General features: G+C 53.5%; 2 protein-coding genes across 2 annotated transcripts in view; both read right to left on the bottom strand.

The window, feature by feature from the left end:
* SPTBN5 (spectrin beta, non-erythrocytic 5) overlaps positions 1-4546 on the bottom strand; it is a 37030-nt gene extending 32484 nt beyond the window's left edge. Inside the window, exons 1-4 of the mRNA XM_086321798.1 lie at positions 4225-4546; positions 3421-3542; positions 3134-3334; positions 2310-2462 (exon numbers count right to left, since the gene is read on the bottom strand). Coding sequence (XP_086177924.1) covers positions 2310-2462; positions 3134-3334; positions 3421-3542; positions 4225-4546 — 798 coding nt within the window. The remainder of the gene's footprint in view (positions 1-2309; positions 2463-3133; positions 3335-3420; positions 3543-4224) is intronic.
* A 966-nt stretch (positions 4547-5512) lies between these two features.
* Positions 5513-17584, bottom strand: LOC147364708 (spectrin beta chain, non-erythrocytic 5-like). The gene is made up of 15 exons (XM_086319044.1): positions 17482-17584; positions 17318-17382; positions 16969-17024; positions 16758-16875; positions 16380-16547; positions 15035-15151; positions 10838-10995; positions 10030-10315; positions 8640-9271; positions 7004-7142; positions 6657-6889; positions 6263-6416; positions 5975-6175; positions 5685-5891; positions 5513-5608 (listed from the first exon to the last, which is right to left on the bottom strand). The coding sequence occupies exons 1-15, from the start codon at positions 17582-17584 to the stop codon at positions 5513-5515; spliced, it is 2733 nt and encodes a 910-aa protein (XP_086175170.1).

Genomic DNA, 17584 nt, shown 5'->3' with positions numbered 1-17584 from the left:
TGAAAATGGGACTGTTCTCTTCATTTCTCTTTATGATAGTTCCTTATTAGTGTGTAGAAATTAAATTTTCAATTACACCCCAAAGAATAAAATATCTGGGAATAAATTTTGGGCTTCCCAGGTGGCACTAGTAGTAATGAACCTGCCTGCCAATGCAGGAGACATGAGAGAGGTGGATCTGATCCCTGGGTTGGAAAGATCCCCTGGAAAAGGAATTGGCAACCCACTCCAGTATTCTTGCCTGGAGAATCCCATAACAGAGGAGTCTGGTGGGCTACAGTCCATGGGGTTGTAAAGAGTCAGATGTGACTGAAGCAACTTAGTGCAGCACAAGAATAAATTTAACCAAGGAGGTAAAAGATCTGTTCATTAAAAACTATAAGACATTGATAAAAAAAATCAAAGAAGACACAAATAAATAGAAAGATATTTTATGCTTAAGGACTGGAAGACTAAAATTTGTATGGGAGAATAAAAGATCTCGAACAACCAAAGCAATCTTGAGAAAGAACAAAGTTGGAGGCATTATGCTCCTTGATTTCAAACTCTTTAACAAAGGCATAGTAAATCAAAACAGTATGGTGAGTGAAGTGAATGAAGTTGCTCAGTTGTGTCTGACTCTTTGCGACCCCATGGACTGTAGCCCACCAGGCTTCTCTGTCCATGGGATTCTCCAGGCAAGAATCCTGGAATGGGTTGCCATTTCCTTCTCCAGGGGATCTTCCCGACCCAGGGATTGAACCCGGGTCTCCCGTATTGCAGGCAGACACATGGTACTGGGATAAAAACAGACATATAGATCAATGGAACGGACAACCCAGAAACAAACCCATGCATATATGGCCAATTAATTTGATGACCAAGGAGCTATAGATTACAAAGACTATACACTGGGGAAAGGACAGTCTCTTGAAAAATAGTGCTGGGGAAACTGGACAGTTGCCAGCAAAAGAATGAAACTGGAACACTTTCTAATACTATGCATAAAAATTAGCACAAAATAGATTAAAGACTTGAATGTAAGACCTGAAATCGTAAAGCTCCTAGAAGAAAACACGGTGGGGTAAGCTCCGTGACACTGGTCTGGTAATGATTTTTTTTGGATTTGACACCAAAAGCAAAGTGACAAAAACAAACTAAACAAGTGGCTAAAAAGCTTCTGCCTAGCAAAGGAAACATCAACAAAATGAAAAGGCAACCTATGGGAGAATGGAAGAAAACATTTGCAAATCATACATCTGATAGAAGGTTAATATCCAAAATGTACAGAGAACTTACACATTTTAACAGCAAAAAATCAAATAATACAATTTAAAATAAGCAAACATACAGATGGTCAAGAGTTACTTGAAAAGATGCTTATCACCATCATCAGGGAAATGGAAATTAAAACCACTGAGATAACCACCTCATACATGTTAGAAAGGCTATTATCAAAAAGACAATAAATAAGCGTTGGTGAGGATGTGGAGAAAAGGGAACCCCTGTGCACTGCTTGTGTGAATGTAAATTAGTACAGTCACTATGGAAAACAGTATGGATGTTCCTCAAAAAATAGAAAATAGAAGCACCACATGATCCAGCCATTCCACTTCTGGGTATTTATCTGAAGAAAATAACACTAACTCCAAAAAATATATACACCTCCATGTTCATTGCAGCATTATTTACAAAATCCAAGGTGTGGGAACAACCTAAGCGTCCATCAGTGGATGAAAGGACAAAGAAAATGCCCCCCCCCCCCGCCACACACACACACACGAGCACTGAATATTATTCAGCCCCAAGAAAGAACTGAAATCTTGCCAATCTGGATGACATGGATGGACCCTGACAGCATCATGCTAAGTGAAATAAGTTAGATGGAGAAACACGAACACCATATGATCCTACTTACATATGTGATTTAAAAAAACCCAAGCTCAGAGATTCAGAGAATGGATTGGTGGTTGCCATAGGGGAGGCATGGGGAGTGGGCGAGATGGGTGAAGGGCACACACTTATAAAATAAAACTTTTGTTACTGTGCGTGTATGCTGATGGATGTTACTAGATTTACAGTGTGGTCATTTTGTGATATATGACATCTAATTATACCTGAAAAAATACAGTGTTAAATGCTAATTATACCTCAATTAAAAAAAATAATTCAAGGCCAAATCCTCCTCTCCCTCCTCCCAGACAGGCCCACAGCTGACACGGAGCACAGGAGTGAATAAGGGAGAGGCAGGAGGAGTGAGGAGGGAGCAGGACAGGAATCACCAGAGCAACAGGGCCAAGCAGGCAAGACCCCCCTCAGCAGCAAGGTACCTCATACTTGAGCTGCATAACTTCCAAGTTGTTGGCCTTGGGCTGCAGCATTTGCAACAGCGTTGTCTGTTTGGTCAGCCAGGACTGCAGCTCCCCACATGAGCCATAGAAGCCAAACAGGGCCACGGCCTCCTCCAGCTGGGCCCTGCGGCGCTGAGGACAGGCCAGCCCAGAGGCTGGGGTGAGGGCCAGTGCCTGCCATGCGGCGCTGACAGCAGGTCCCCCATCACCTCCCAACCCGCAGAGTCCAAGGCCAGGCCCAGCAACAGTCCCTGTCCCACTGCTGGGCCCTCCACCGTCTGGCAGAGGGCCCAGCAGAGCGTGCTGGTTGCTCTTATCCTACTCACATCCTTCGCTCTTGGGTACAATCTGCGCTTCTCCCTGAGTCTGGCCCTGCCACCCGCCCCTTCCTCTGCAGGCTCTCCTCTAGCTGCTCCCAGGCCTCCCTCTGTGCTCCAGGCACCCTGGTCTTCGCTCCTCCACTGGGCCTCTTTCCTGCCTTTGCCCAGGTCCTGCTCAGAACACTCTTCCCCACCATCTCCCCCTGCCATGCCCCTGACTCACCTGCTCTCAGCTTCTCATTGTTTAAGTCTCTGCCTAAACATCCATCCCTCAGAGATGCCTCCCGATTCCCCGCCCTCACCTGACCTCCCCTTCATGCTCCCATTGCACCCAGATCCGTCTAATGACTTGTTTCACACCTTCTCTGCCCTGACCCAAGCTCCTCAAGGGCAGGGAACGCGTCCTGTCACCGCTCTGTCCCTGGGCTCACGGCCCAGGATCCAGACTAAGGGAGCAAACATTCCATGAACAAGGAGTGTTACCTCTGCCTGGGCCCTCAGGCCCTCATAGTCCTGATTCAAGCGGTCCTGTGTCTGGAGGATGGTGTTGGGGTCAAAGCCAGGGTCAGGCTCATCTGGGAGGGTCATCTTCTGGGTGCGCCACAGACCAGAGTGGCAGAAAACCTCACGCCAGGCCCTTGGGTTTCTTGGGCCTATCTTCAGAGAGCTCAGGGCAGACACCACCTGTGCCCACAGGACAGAGGTCAGCATGTCTGGAAGGGCTCCCAGCAAGGAGCAGAAGGCTTGGCAGGGTGGGCCAGCAGCTATACCTGAGCTTCCTGTCCCATGATGTGCCTGAGGGCCACTGTGGCCTGGCAGCCTCCTGGGGTGTTGGGGTCCGTCTGGTGTGGGGGCTGCTGGGCCTCTCCTGGGAGCTGGGTGAATTGCGTGCCTGTGGGAACACAGGTTCTCAGGGCCGCACCGGCCCTGTGCTTCTTCTTAAGCCAGGAGTTGGCCAGTGGGGATGGGAGGGGGGTGGATTATTCATGACTCAGTCCTGTGCCAGGAGCCCTGCAGGCCAGAGGAGGATGAGGGCCAGAGCTTCCTGAGCTCCTGAAGGCCTTATGCCCACAGACCTAGGACACTTCCCAGGACTGTGCATGGATAAGCAGAACGTGCAGTGTGTGAAATGAATACTATGGGGGCCCAGGGGGTGGAAGACGGCCAGAACAGGCTGGGGCTGTCGGGAAAGATTTCAAGGGCTAGGTGAGCTTGGTAAGCATTTACAGAGGCAGAGGCAAAGAGGCTCTGGTGGCAGGAGCTGGGGCATAGAGAGGTCGCGGGGAGCCTAGGCTGGCCTTCCAGATGGGGGGGTCTCTGTCCCTCTGTGTCTCTGGCCCAGGCAGGGGTCAGATATCATAGCAGCAGCAGCCAGGCTGGCCACTCAGGGGTTGAGGAAAAGGAAGAGGCACAGAGACAGACTGGAAAGGGAGGGGAACAAAGGAAGACAGAATTTCAGGCAGCTTCATATCTTTCCTCCTCTCCTTAACTTCTTCCCTTCAGTCTTTGGATGCCCCCAAGACCCACACAGATTGCTGGTGCTCTGTTAAGGTGCTCATGTCTTGGCCTTATACCTCTGTAGATGAAGCTTGTCTTGACCTGAGGGCTGCCCCGCAGCGCTAAAATTTGGGTCCCATCCTGAGGTCTCCTGGTGACATCTCCATCAGTTCTGCTCCAGCCTTCTGAGGGCTCCCTCTGTATGGAGGAGGGAAGGCTTTGCTTAGCTGCCAAAGTGACTCCCCACCCACAGGAGAGGGGGCATCTCTGTACCTCCCCACCACCACCGGGCAAAGCAAGGGTCTGAAAATGCCAGAGATTAGAACTAAGCCTTCTATCAATGCCAGGGCTGGCTGGGCAGTAGAGGCCACAAAAGAAGGATAAGGTGCCTCCCATCATTCATTTAAACAACTCAGACTGGAGAAGGCAGCCACATAGTACAGAAGAAAGCAATACCAAAAGCAGCATGTGTTCATATAATGCCAGTGCCAGGAGTTACACATTATAGCCACACAGGGAGGAAGGGATAGGGATACAGATAGGGATAGGGCTGTCTCTGCCCTGGGCAGGGGCTGGGCAACCGCTCCAGCAGGTGTGAGGGCAGTAACTTGGCCTCTATGAACCTTAGTTACCTCATCTGTAAAGAGAGGGGGCTGGACCAGACAACTGCTAACATGTGGTTCTGTTTTCAAAAATTGTTGATTATATGGTCCAGGGAATAAATGCAAAAGAAAAGAGATAGCTCAACCTCAGCTAAGTTAGAACCACAGAACTTTCAGACCTGGTAGTCTGGTCTTGGTGATCGGTACCAACTATGCCACCAGGCCCTTTCCAAGACACGAGGACCCGTGCAGCAGGTCTGCACACACCCGGGACATGGAGCTTCCTTGGCATGAGGGTGTGTGCATGCTAAGTCGCTTCAGTTGTGGGATGAGGGCAGACGGACCAAACGTGAGCGCAGGACCTGAGGGCTGTGATTTACACATCCTAAGCTACATGTACAGCTTCTTGAAAGAAACTGCATACCCTCAGAGGCCTGAACCATCCTGCCCAACATGTAGGTATGTGTTTTTTTTTTTTTTTTCTCTTTTTTAAACTGGAGGCTCAATAAACTGAGGGAGGTGGTTCAGAAAGCAGTCTAGGGTAGTGATTTGGCCACCCAAAGCCTAAAAAGGCCTAGTCAGGAGAGAGACAGCCAAATAGGGCCGAAGGGGGAAAGGCCACCTTAGGCCCGGTGGTCAAAGTAGAGGGACATTGCTGGAGGAAACTGATCAGTGCCTGGGAACTTGTGGGCGAAGTGAGCAATGCCTAACCACCCTCTGATGTCCTCCAACTATGGGCAGACAGTACTCTACTATCTCTGGGCTAGGACAGCAGGGGAGATGATGCTGAGAAGGAGTGGGCACCTCCAACCCCAGGGGAAGGCATGTCAGGGGCCACAGAGGCCACCTCATCTCCACACTGTGCGGTCAAGGGCGCAGTGCACACTTGGTGTCAGGGGCCCATGGGTTTGGATCCCTGTCCTGTCTCTATGTACCAGGAGTGCTGCCTGGGCTGTGGCCACCTGTGCCTGCTCATCTAATCGACGCAGCTCGGTCCCAAAGGCGCGCACAGAGCGTTCCAGACGCAGGTGTTGCCGCAGTAGGGCCTCGGTGGCCACCTGGTCCTGTCCAAAGGATGCACTCTCCAGTGTAGACCGCTGCTCCTGAAGCCACGAGTCTGCCTCCGCCACGTCCACGAAGTACTGTGAGGAGGACGGCAGGCTGGGCACACATGGGTTGACACTGCACTCCCTGCCCGGCCACCCAGTTCCCACTGCCCTGCTACCTGCTGGACGAGCAGGGCCGCCTGCAGCCTCACGCCCTGCTCATCCATCCGGGCCCAGAGCCGCTGCCACATGCCCTGCACCACCTCAGCCCGCTCCCAGGGATCCGGCCCCGTTGGGGGCCCGCAGGCTCCCAGTTTGCATCCCCTCTGCACGAGATCAGCACACACGGCCTGGTGGCGATGGAGCTCGGCTTCCAGGGCCTGGAGGAGCACAGAGGAGGGAGCTGGGTGAGGGAAGGGATGGATGGCAGGGAGAGGGCAAGAGCCAGGATGCAAGGTAGAGGGCACCTTGTGTTTCTGCAGGGCCGCTGCGATCTGGCTGAGATCCGGGCCCGGGGACGCATCCTCCACCAGCTGTCCATGCTCCCTCAACCAGGCTTCCTCCTCCTCACAGCTGTGCAGGAGCTCTGCCTGCTGCAGCGTCTGCTCCAGTGAGGCCCTCCTGAGGGACGGCAAGGGCCACGGAGGGGATTGGGCAGTGATGGGACTTGGGGAGGGGTTCCCCACCAGGCCCAGACACCTCCCCTTAGATAGGAGCTCTCCTGTCCCTGGATCATGCAACAGAGGAGACTAGGTCAGGGTACAGGAAGTCACCAGGCAGCACTGTTTAAACCTGGGCAGGAGGTAATCTGGATTACAGAAAAGTTGTGGAGAGGGTAGAGGAGTTTGGGTGGGCTCTTACCTGGACCTAGCAAGAGACATGAGGCTCTGGTAGAGCTGGGCCAGCGCCCTGGCCTTGGCCTGCAGCACCTCCACAGCAGTGCCCATGGAAGAGTCCAGCTTCATCATCTGGTGGGCCAGATGGCTCACGTGGGCTCCAAGGGCTGAGATCTGGGCCTCCAGCAGCTCATGCCTCTGCAGCAGCCTCTCTACCTCTGTCAGCTTCTGCCCACAGGCCATGGAGCTGACTAGCACCTGGCCAGGGACAGATGAGTGGTCATTAACGTCCCAGAGTGCTGGGTCCCCATGAATGCCAGGACTGGTGCATGCTGCTATGTTCCCCCAGGGGTCCACTGGTCCAGGGCCCACCTGCAGCTCGTTGAGCTGGTCGGAGGCAGTCTCCACCTCCTGCAGCAGGCTCAGCACAGCCTGCATGCCCGCTATCTGCTTCCTCTGCCCTTGGAGCCGCTGGAGGAGCCGCTCCCAGCGCTGGGTGATCTCCAGCTGCCTAGGGGATGTGAGAATAAGGGTGGTGTACATTGGGCCATGGCAGGGAAGCTTGGGGTCCGCAGTTGGTGGTGGGGGGACTTGTCTGTACTGGAGGAACCTGAGTACTGCGGCTGGGGCTGTGAGCATCCTAACCTGGAGTGCTAGGGGCAGTGTCCCTGCCTTTTAGAAACAGGCAGAAAAACTGGAAGGAGAGTCTGGGAGGTTCAGGCCTCCTCTGACCCCCAAGCCTTCCTTCCAGTCCTCATCTCAGGTGACTGCAACTCCATCCTTCCCAGTGCCCTGGCCAGGAACTGGATGACTTGCTTTCTCACATCCCACATCTCATCCGTTTGCAAATTCCCTTGGACTCAAAATAAAGGCAGAACCCCTCCACTTCTCATCACCTCCACTTCTCTATTATTCTAAGTGATTACTGCAGTAGCTTCCTGACTGTTCTCTCTGCTTCTGCCCTTGTCCCTTCAGTCTACTCCTGTCATGGCATCCAGAATGATCACTGTAAAATAAAAGTTAGATCATGTCACTCCTCTGCTCAAGTCCTGCCATGATTTCCTATCTTCTGCTGAGTAAAAACCAAGTCTTTACCGTGTCCTGCAGGGTCCGGCAGGATCTCTGCCACCACCCCTGGCCTCCATACCTCCCTGACCTCAACTACAACTTGTTCACTTGGCTTCCACGTTTTTTTCCAAACATGCCAGGCATGTGCCCCTTTGGGACACTGCCCTAGTATAGTCCGTCATCACATCTCTATGGTTTCTCACTTCTTTCTGGTCTTTTAGTTCAGTTGCTCAGTCGTGTCCGACTGCTTGCAACCCCATGGACCACAGCACGCCAGGCCTCCCTGTCTATCACCGACTGCCAGAGTTTACCCAAGCTCGTGTCCACTGAGCGGGTGGTCTTTGTTCAAAAGTAAACCTCCTCTGACCACTCAGTGTAACTCCCTCTGCCCACGTTGGCACCTCATATGCCCCTACTCTGCTTTATTATCTTTTAAAATCTCTGTTTGTGTTTTCCTTAGTAGTATGCAAGCTCTATGAGGGGAGGGATTTTTGTTTGCCCTCTTCACTGCTAAATCTCCAACACCTAGAACAGTACTTAGGACATAGTAGACACTCAATAAATGCTTAGTTTTAGTGAATAAATTAATAAGAGGCTATTTAGAAAGAACAGTGCTTTACCAAAGGGATCAATTACAGAGGTTGGAATTTTAGGCATCAGTGGGAGCTAGATCTTTTTATCTATTTATTTATGCTGCGCCATGCATCTTGCGAGATCTTAGTTCTCTGACTATGGATCGAATCTGGGCTCTGACAGTAAAAGTGCCAAGTCCTAAATACTGGACTGCCAGGGAATTCCCAAGAGATAGATCTTTTAAAAGGGAGCCCCAAACCTATAAATCACCCCCACCTCTGTGACCAGGAGTGGGCAACTGCAACGAGAGGGGCATGGTAGGAAGGCCTTAGCCTGTTTTGAAGACTGTCCCATGCCCGGGACTCACCTGCTGGCCACCTCTGTCCCACCGCGGTAGCGCTCCTGCTGGAGGATGTCCGCAATCTCGGCCAGGGCCTGGAAGCGCCCCTCCTGGGGCAGGATACTGGCTTCCAGCATGCCCAGCCTCTGGGCGGCCGCTTCCAGCATGGCCGGGCTGGCCAGCGGGGCTGCGGCCCGGTCTAGCACCTGCTCCGTGTCTGTCAGGAAGCTCTCCCGGAGGGCTGCCTTACGCTGGAAACGCCGGGCCAGGGTTTCCAACCGCTCTAGCTGTAGGAGCCTCTGCTGCAGGGCCCGGCTCCGTGAGGCCTCCGCCCGCTCCAGGCTTGTCCAGCACCGGGACAGCTCTGCAGGGCCCAGGCCCTCAGGTGGCAGGAAGGGCCTGCGGTTCTGGGCTTGGAGGACTGTCTGCAGCCGAAAGAGCAGGGCCTCCGTGGCCCCACGCTGCTGCAGTCTCGGTGGCTTCTCCTGGCTGCGGAAGGAGGCAAAGGCCACCAGTAGCTGGCGCATGGCGGGCAGGTTGTCTGGGAAATCCCGCGCCTCCAGCTGCACCTGCTTCTCTGCAATCCAGCACAGCAGGTCGGCCACCAGCTCCTCGTACTGGGTCTGCAGCGCCTCTGACTCCTGCAGCTGAAGCAGGATCTGGTGGAGGACACGGGAAGGGCTCAGACTAGCACCTGGGGGGCACACCCTGGCTTCCAGGTCCTGGAGGCCTTCCTCTTTTGGGTGCTGAGTGCCAGCCAGGCTTGCCCAGGTACACAGTAGCTCCTGCTCTCAGGTGAAGATACGCTGAAGTGGGGGTGCTCCCAGCCCCCGGAGAAGCAGGTCTGCTTCCATTCCACACTCAGACCCAGGAGTGGGGCTCCGTCCTGCCTTCCTCTATCTTATTTTACCCCGTTTGGCCTCAACACTGGAGGTGCTCTTCTTTCCCTTCCTTGAGGCCCCCACACCCCTAAAGCAACTCAGAGCCTTTGGCCTGGATCACCTCCCCCACTCCCAGCTGAGATACCAACCCTGAGGACAACCCTCCCAGGCCTCAGCCTCTGCCATCGTGCCCAGAGGGTAAGAAAGCCCCCCAGAAACATGGACTCGGCCCAGCAGAGCTGCCCCGTGCTTGTCCTTGCAGAGTCCAGCTCTCTGTGCCTTTTAATCCCATTAGGAGCTTAACAACTTAAGAGCCGAGAGGGAGCAGGAGGGGCAGGGAGAGGTGCTGCTCTCCAGCTTCCCTGAATGCCAGGAAGTCTGCTCATGCTCCCTGAGCACTCCCAGCAGCCTCTGTTACCCAGAATCAATTGTGTGTTACCCAGGCATCATCACTCCCATTTTACAGATGAAGCACAGTAAGGCTAGATGTTGTGGCCAAGGTCACACAGGGAGGAAAGGACACAGGGTGTGCTGACCCCGGAGCCCATGTTCGCCTCGCCTCTCCTCAATGCCATCTTCTCTCTGTCCCCAACCTTTGTGAGTCTCCTCTGGACGGTCTGCTCCTGGTGCAGGCGGGAGAAGTGGTGGTAGTAGAGGGAGATGTAGGTCATTATGGAGCGCTCGTCAGGCTGTAGGGCTGCCACATCCTCTGGATCCAGCAGCTGAGCAATGCCCAGCTCCTGCTCAGCTACGTGGAAAGCACAGCGGAGGTTGTGCAGCGGGCGGTCGGGACGCAGGGAGCTGTAGTCAAGCAGGTCTGGCCTGGGCAGAGAGCGGGCAGAGCTCTTCACCAGAATCAGGGACTGCTCAGCTTTATGTGGACTTGTTAAGAGGGTCATTCCCACCTTGCTGGGCACTAGCTTCCCCCTGATGATGATCTAAGGCCCTGGTTCAAGGAATAGGACTGGGAGAGGGGAGGGTTAATTTTGCTTGGGCTCAGCCTCCTGGGTAGCAGGGGGAAGCTCCAAAAGGGACAGGTGCTTGCCAGAGAGCGGACTGAAAAGACAATCAGGGACACAGAGAGTAGAGGACAGCAGGGGTCAGAGGCAAACCTGGCTAGTTCTATGGAAGGGGGGAGGGGTATCACAGACCAGGAGCTCAGAGTCAGTGTCTCTACCATTGTGCCCAGTTTAAGGGGCCAGAAGGATATGGGATAATGGGTGGGTTGAAGACGCAAGTCCTGGAGCAGTTAGCTCAGCGGGTGGAAGGCCTCTGAGAAGGAAGCAGAGGCCTGCCTCAGGCCAGCCAGGGCTGGAGGTGCTGGGTCCCCTCCCACACGCTCACCTGTGGGCATGGATGAGGGCACTGAAGCCGAGCCCATCACTCCAGCTGCGGGAGAAGTCCGTGATGTTGATGTTGGCATAGCCGGCAGTCTTCCGCTGGCACCAGACCAGCAGAGCTTCCCTGGCAGACAGCAGGGCTGCGCTGACCCCAAACTCCTCCTGGAAGGACAGGACAGCGGTCACCATGCAGGCATGGGATGGGAGGTGGGTAGGCCGCAGAGGCCGCAGGTCGTGGGAGAGGCAGGCTGGGCACAGTGCGATCCTGCTCCCCCACCTGGAGGCGGTGTGGACAGCCTGTCCTTCAGAGCATCTGACTGCACTTGCTGTTACTTGTGCTGGCCAGGGATTGGGGGTGTGAGAGAAATATTGTCCTTACAAAGAAGTGGGGCAGCCTGAAAGTTGTCACCTCTGAGCAGCTGGTTTTGAGTCACAATTGGTGATGACAACAGCGGTAGCTCCCATTTCTCTCGGCCTTCCTTTCTTTTAAAATATTTATTTGTTTGGCTGCGCCAGGTCTCAGTTGTGGCACTTGGGATCTTCAGTTATAGCACGTGAACTCTTAGTTGCATCATATGGGCTCTAGTTCCCTGACCGGGGATCAAACCTGTGACACTGCATTGGGAGGGCAGAGTCCTAGCCACTGGACCATTAGGGAAATCCCTCTCCAGCCTTCTGTTGGGCCGGGCACTGTGCTAACCAACCCTGGGCCACTCGGAATTGAGTCTGGGCTTCATTAGACCGACTCCAGGTCACCATGGGCTTTCTGCCAGCACAGCCCACGCACATGGCTCTGCCCTGGCACAGCCCCCAGAGGTAGGCACTGTTAGTAGCTACATTCTCAGGAAGCACAGCAGGTGCAGTAAGAGGGGTCAGAAAACTGCCTGGGGTCCCCCGGCTATTAGGGGAGGGTCTCTCCTGACCTAGAAACCTCTGACATACGGAGCCCATCTGTCCGCCTCACAAGGCCTCCCTCACACATGGCTTCTTCAGACTGGGAAATGACCATCTACAGCTGGTTTCTGTCTCCTTGATAATCTCTTTTATTCTGCCGCTTTCATTTTCCGCACATTTCCCCTCACCTCCCACCCCTCCATCCCATCCCTCTTTTACTCAGTGCTCCTTTCCCGCCTCCTTCCGGGCTCCACTTCTTTCCCTGCCTTCTGTTCCTTGTCCCTGTCCTGCCCGCAGTGGTCCTCCCCTTCCCTCCACCCCCTCCCCTGCCCCTCATACCCTGGAGTCCCCATCTCCTTTTTTCTCTCCTTTTCTCCCTTCTTCATCACTCAACTAGAGCCAGACATCCTGGAATGTGAAGTCAAGTGGGCCTTAGGAAGCATCACTGCAAACAAAGCTAGTGGAGGTGATGGAATTCCAGTTGAGCTATTTCAAATCCTGCAAGATGATGCTGTAAAAGTGCTGCATTCAATATGTCAGCAAATTTGGAAAACTCAGCAGTGGCCACAGGACTAGAAAAGGTCAGTTTTCATTCTAATTCCAAAGAAAGGCAATGCCAAAAAATGCTTCAACTACCGCACAATTGCACTCATCTCACACTCTAGTAATGCTCAAATTCTCTAAGCCAGCCTTCAGCAATACATGAACCATGAACTTCCAGATGTTCAAGCTGGTTTTAGAAAAGGCAGAGGAACCAGAGATCAAATTGCCAACATCTGCTGGATCATCAAAAAAGCAAGAGAGTTTCAGAAAAACATCTATTTCTGCTTTATTGACCAAGCCAAAGCCTTTGACTGTGTGGATCACAATAAACTGTGGAAAATTCTGAAAGAGATGGGAATACCAGACCACCTGACCTGCCTCTTGCGAAACCTGTATGCAGGTCAGGAAGCAACAGTTAGAACTAGACATGGAACAACAGACTGATTCCAAATAGGAAAAGGAGTATGTCAAGGCTGTGTAGTGTCACCCTGCTTATTTAACCTATATGCAGAGTACATCATGAGAAATGGTGGGCTGGAAGAAGCACAAGCTGGAATCAAGATTGCCAGGAGAAATATCAATAACCTCATATATGCAGATGACACCACCCTTATGGCAGAAAGTGAAGAAGAACTAAAGAGCCTCTTGATGAAAATGAAAGAGGAGAATGAAAAGTTGGCTTAAAACTCAACATTCAGAAAACTAAGATCATGGCATCTGGTCCCATCACTTCATGGCAAATAGATGAGGAAACAGTGGCAGACTTTACTTTTTGGGGCTCCAAAATCACTGCAGATGGTGACTGCAGCCATGAAATTAAAAGATGCTTACTCCTTGGAAGGAAAGTTATGACCAACCTAGACAGCATATTAAAAAGCAGAGACATTACTTTGCCAACAAAGGTCCATCTAGTCAAGGCTACGATTTTCCAGTAGTCATGTATGGATGTGAGAGTTGGACTATAAATAAAGCTGAACGCCGAAGAATTGATGCTTTTGGACTGTGGTATTGGAGAAGACTTTAGAGTCCCTTGGACTGCAGGGAGATCCAACTAGTCCATCCTAAAGGAGATCAGTCCTGGGTATTCATTGGAAGGACTGATGCTGAAGCTGAAGCCCCAGTACTTTGGCCACCTGATGTGAAGAGCTGACTCATTTGAAAAGACCCCGATGCTGGGAAAGATTGAGGGCAGGAAGAGAAGGGGACAACAGAGAATGAGATGGTTGGATGGCATCACTGACTCAATGGACATGAGTCTGGGTAAACTCTGGGAGTTGGTGATGGACAGAGAGGCCTGGCGTGCTGCAGTTCATGGGGTTGCGAAGAGTCGGACACAACTGAGTGACTGAACTGAACTCCCTTCTTCCAATTCTTCCACCAATTTCTGTTTATAAACTCAGAATGTCTTAGGAGATTGGGATTGACATATATACGCTCCTATGTATACAACAGCTAACTAATGAGAACCTACTGTGCAGCACAGGCAACTCTACTCACTGCTCTGTGGTGACCTAAATGGGAAGGAAATCCAAAAAAGAGGGGATATGTGTATACGTATAGCTGCTTCACATACAGCATAAAATAATACAACCTTGTAAAGCAACTATACTCCAAAAAAAAAAAAAAAAAACCCAAAACTCAGAATATCAAAGCACGGCAGGTTATATTCCGTTCCCCATCCTCTGGGCCTGGGAGCTTGGGTAGAAGGGACTAGTATGCAGCAGCACAAGGGAGGGGCAGGGAAGGAGTCCAGGGCCTGGAGCTGGGCTCTGCCAGAGCCAGGCCAGCCCAGAAACCCTGAGCAGCTGGGGTTAGCCTGGTCCCAGACACATCTGAGTTTCGCAGGAAGAAGGGCCTGAGCTGGCTGCAGACAAGAGAGCCAGCTGGCCAGTTGGTGGCCAGTCAGGGGACAATGTAGACCTGCTGCCCCCAAGGGAAGGGGTGGCAGGGCACTTGGAACTGGCTTAGCGGGGTGGGGAGGGGAGCGTGGCTTCCTGGAAGGGCTTGAGGTCAGTTAGAAGTTGATCCATCCACTCATTCACCACATGGGTGCTAGGCCCTGGGGATACAGGCAGGCAAGGGCCCTGCTCTCCTGGGGGTCACCATCCCATCATGAGTGTCAAGGGTCCTCCTGGATTTGAGCCAAATCTGTGGCTTCTTTTCTTTAAGATTTCATGCTCCAAGTTGGCTTTCCTAACCTACTGGGATTGAGTTTTAGGGGGGTTTTGGAAACCATGGAACTATGAACATTTATATAAGGACTTATGTGTTCACTCTTCCTGACCCAGTTGTGGAAAATGAGAGAGAGAATGGAGGAAGATGAGGAACCATCTCTTTGGTTTTCAGGATCCTGAGGATTTGGAAACCTTCAGGGCTGGGCTTCCTCTGTATGTTTTATTTCCCCAATAGTACGTTAGGGGGTAATGAAAGTTACAGGGTTTCAATGGCAAGTAGAAAACAATAAATTAGCCGTGAACGGCAGGTGGTGGGCAGGCACCTTGGCCCCCTTCACTAGTAAATGACTTGTCCCAGACCCAACTTGAAGCCCATAAATCTATTAACAGTTCTTAGTTCAGCATATTACAATCTCTCTGACACTCTGAATCCTTTGCCTGCGACTGAAGAGTGAATAGTAGTTGTGTGGATGACGAGGATCCGCTGTGGGCATCCTAACGGCCAGGTGGAACTGCTCTGACCCCAGGGCCCTGAGGGGAGGCCAGGTCTGGGCTGGGCTGGGCAGCTGGGCACGGGGGCTGAGACATACCTTGTCCAGGCAGATGTCGGAAATCTGGAAACGCAGAATGATGACCCAGATGAGTCCCAGGATGAGCGTCTGGTCTCCATCCACGATGTTCTCTGGCCCAATGAGGGGTATTGGCACCTGTGGGCATATTTTTCTGACCTCAGCCACAAAGCCCATGTACTAGAGAAGACTCATAGTAACCAAAGGGTTGGCTGCTGGATGGGAGGGGTTCTGTCTGTCCTGACCCAGGAGGTCCCCAGGGGAGAAGCCGGCATGCCCAAGGCCAGGCAAACCCAGGCTTTCCAAGCAATAATGGAGACAAGGCTGTCACCTTCATAGGCTATATATCTGTGACACGTTACGACTCTGAGCTTGAAGGGTACTGAGTAGCTTCTGACAAGGGCTACAGGGCTTGCACCTTCTGGAGGTTCTAGAGAGGAGGTGATTGGCTCACAGGCCATTGGCCCTGGGACCAAGTAGTGTAGGCTGGCATTATGTGGCTGGCAGCTTTCTGTTCTTCCATGAGTCTAGGGACCACAGTGCTCCATCCCTTGCTCTGGCCTCTCACCTCCCTGGCCTCCCTCCAGCATGCTAGGCTCCCAAGGGGCTGCCTGTGACCCACATCCCAGGACTTAGGCTCAGCCCAGCCAGTTTCAGCTGTAACTTCACATCCTGCAGACTCAGCCACCTCATGTTTCAGTACCTGAAGCCAGGAGCCCCCAGGCTTCCCAATTCCTGCTTCTCAATATAAATGACCCCTGCAGAGCCCCTCGACATGGGCCATGAGGATCCCTGTTTCTGGAGCTCTCCTCTCTTTTAGAGACGACTTCTCTGGGGCTGTCCCTTCCTCTCAGGATCCCTCCTGTTTGTGGAGGCCACTCCCGGCTGTCTAGTCCAGCTTCTCCCAGGCAGCCCTACACCACCTCCCTTCCCTGCCTGGCTCAGTAGTGTCTGAGGCTTTTCCCCTGTGTCTGACCCTCACATCTAAGATCTGCTGACCAGCTGCTCATGGGCCTTGCCTGGAAAATATTTTCCTCCTTTATGAAAAGAGAAGGTTAAGAGTATACTGAATCTTTTAACTTAGACTCCACAATCTCTCACTGTAGGCAAAGGCAGATTTCATTCCTGCCCACTGGGGACAACGGTTGTTCCAGCTCCAGCCAGGTGGGTGCTCTCTAAGCCGGGAGAACTGTGCAAAGTAGGGCTTTGCTTCCTGGACTCTGTATCCCAGATGCTCCTCCTGGATTCCAGCTCCAGACCCTCTGTTTGGCCCTGTGGCCAGCCCAGGAAAGATGATCCGGTCATCTGGCCTGTCCCCACCGCCCACCCCAGCACCAAGCGCAGGAGCCCTCTCCCCAGTGCCCACCTTGGCCCTGAGGAAAGCCAGAGCTCGGCTATTGTTCTCCAGAAAATGGACGCGCATGCGGCCCCTGTTGGGGGGTGGCAGGGCCTCCCCTGAGATGAGCTCCAGGAGCCGCAGCAGGTGGGTGCCGTCGGCCAGCTCTGTGCATAGGTTCTGGATCTCGATGCCCACCTGGGAGGGGATGAGGAATAGGTACAGGGTCAGCCCAGCCTCTCCTGTCTGTTCCATCCCAGGACCTGGGTGGTGAAACCTAGTGCACCAGCCTGGAGGAAGGATCACTGGCCTTGGCCAGCTGAGCTCACCGTCGGCCCCCTGGGTCCACCTGCCAGGGAGCTGGGGGCACAGTGGAGGCAGCTGTGGGGAGGGCCCAGCTGCACTCACCCGCCCATGCTGGAAGATATTGTTGATCCACTTGGTGAAGGTCTTCTCCTGCATCTGCATGTGCCGCGCCTGCAGCTTGCGGATGTGGCCCATCTCGTACGCAGAGTCCATGGCAGGACTGGACCGGGAGAGCCAGCCCGGGGTCTGCGGCTGGACTCCTGCTTCAGGTGCCCTGTAGTGCCAAGGAACTGCTGGGGGTTGTGGGGCTCACTGGCCAGCAGGCCCGGAGCCCTTTGGGGATGAGGGGCCACTGGATATTTCCCTAAGCTGTAGACATTGGGGGCCTGGAGGCTGGGGGAGGACGGTGGATTCTGATGACTCCCTGGGACAGGGGACCCCTCCCTGCCATTGCCCCATGTTTGGTGGGTGAGGGCAGCTTGGGATCTAGCCAGGTAAAGTCTTGGGCTCCTGGTTGGTGACCTGAACTTCAGTGGCCCACCCCCTTTTCCAGATTCTTCTTCTAGAGCTCCTGCTGCCAGAGGTTTCCCCTGCGCCACAGCATTCAGCTGCTGCTGCTCGAGATGAATAGGGCAGGTGGAAGGAAAAAAGGAACTGCTCACCTTGTTGATGTCCAGGCCCTGGAAGGAGACCTGGCTGGGCGGTCGGAGACGGCAGTTAGCAGGGGCTAGGCGGGGAGGGAGAGACGTCAAGAGAGGCTGAGGCTGAGGCTGGGGTAGTGCCATGGCCCTCCTCTTGGGCCAGCGAGGCAGGGGTGACTGCACACAGCCGGCATTGTCCTCCCACCTGCCACGGGGCGTGGCCCGGGCCCGGAGGGGGTGGCTCAAGAATGCTCCAGATCGATGCTCCAGGGTCTCCTCCTTCATCAT

The sequence above is a fragment of the Bos grunniens genome, chromosome 10, assembly GCF_055505025.1.
Source record: "Bos grunniens cultivar Pamir isolate PY7600 chromosome 10, Bosgru_T2T1.0, whole genome shotgun sequence".
NCBI classification, from domain to species: domain Eukaryota; kingdom Metazoa; phylum Chordata; class Mammalia; order Artiodactyla; family Bovidae; genus Bos; species Bos grunniens.
This window is presented reverse-complemented; position numbering and strand designations above follow the sequence as displayed.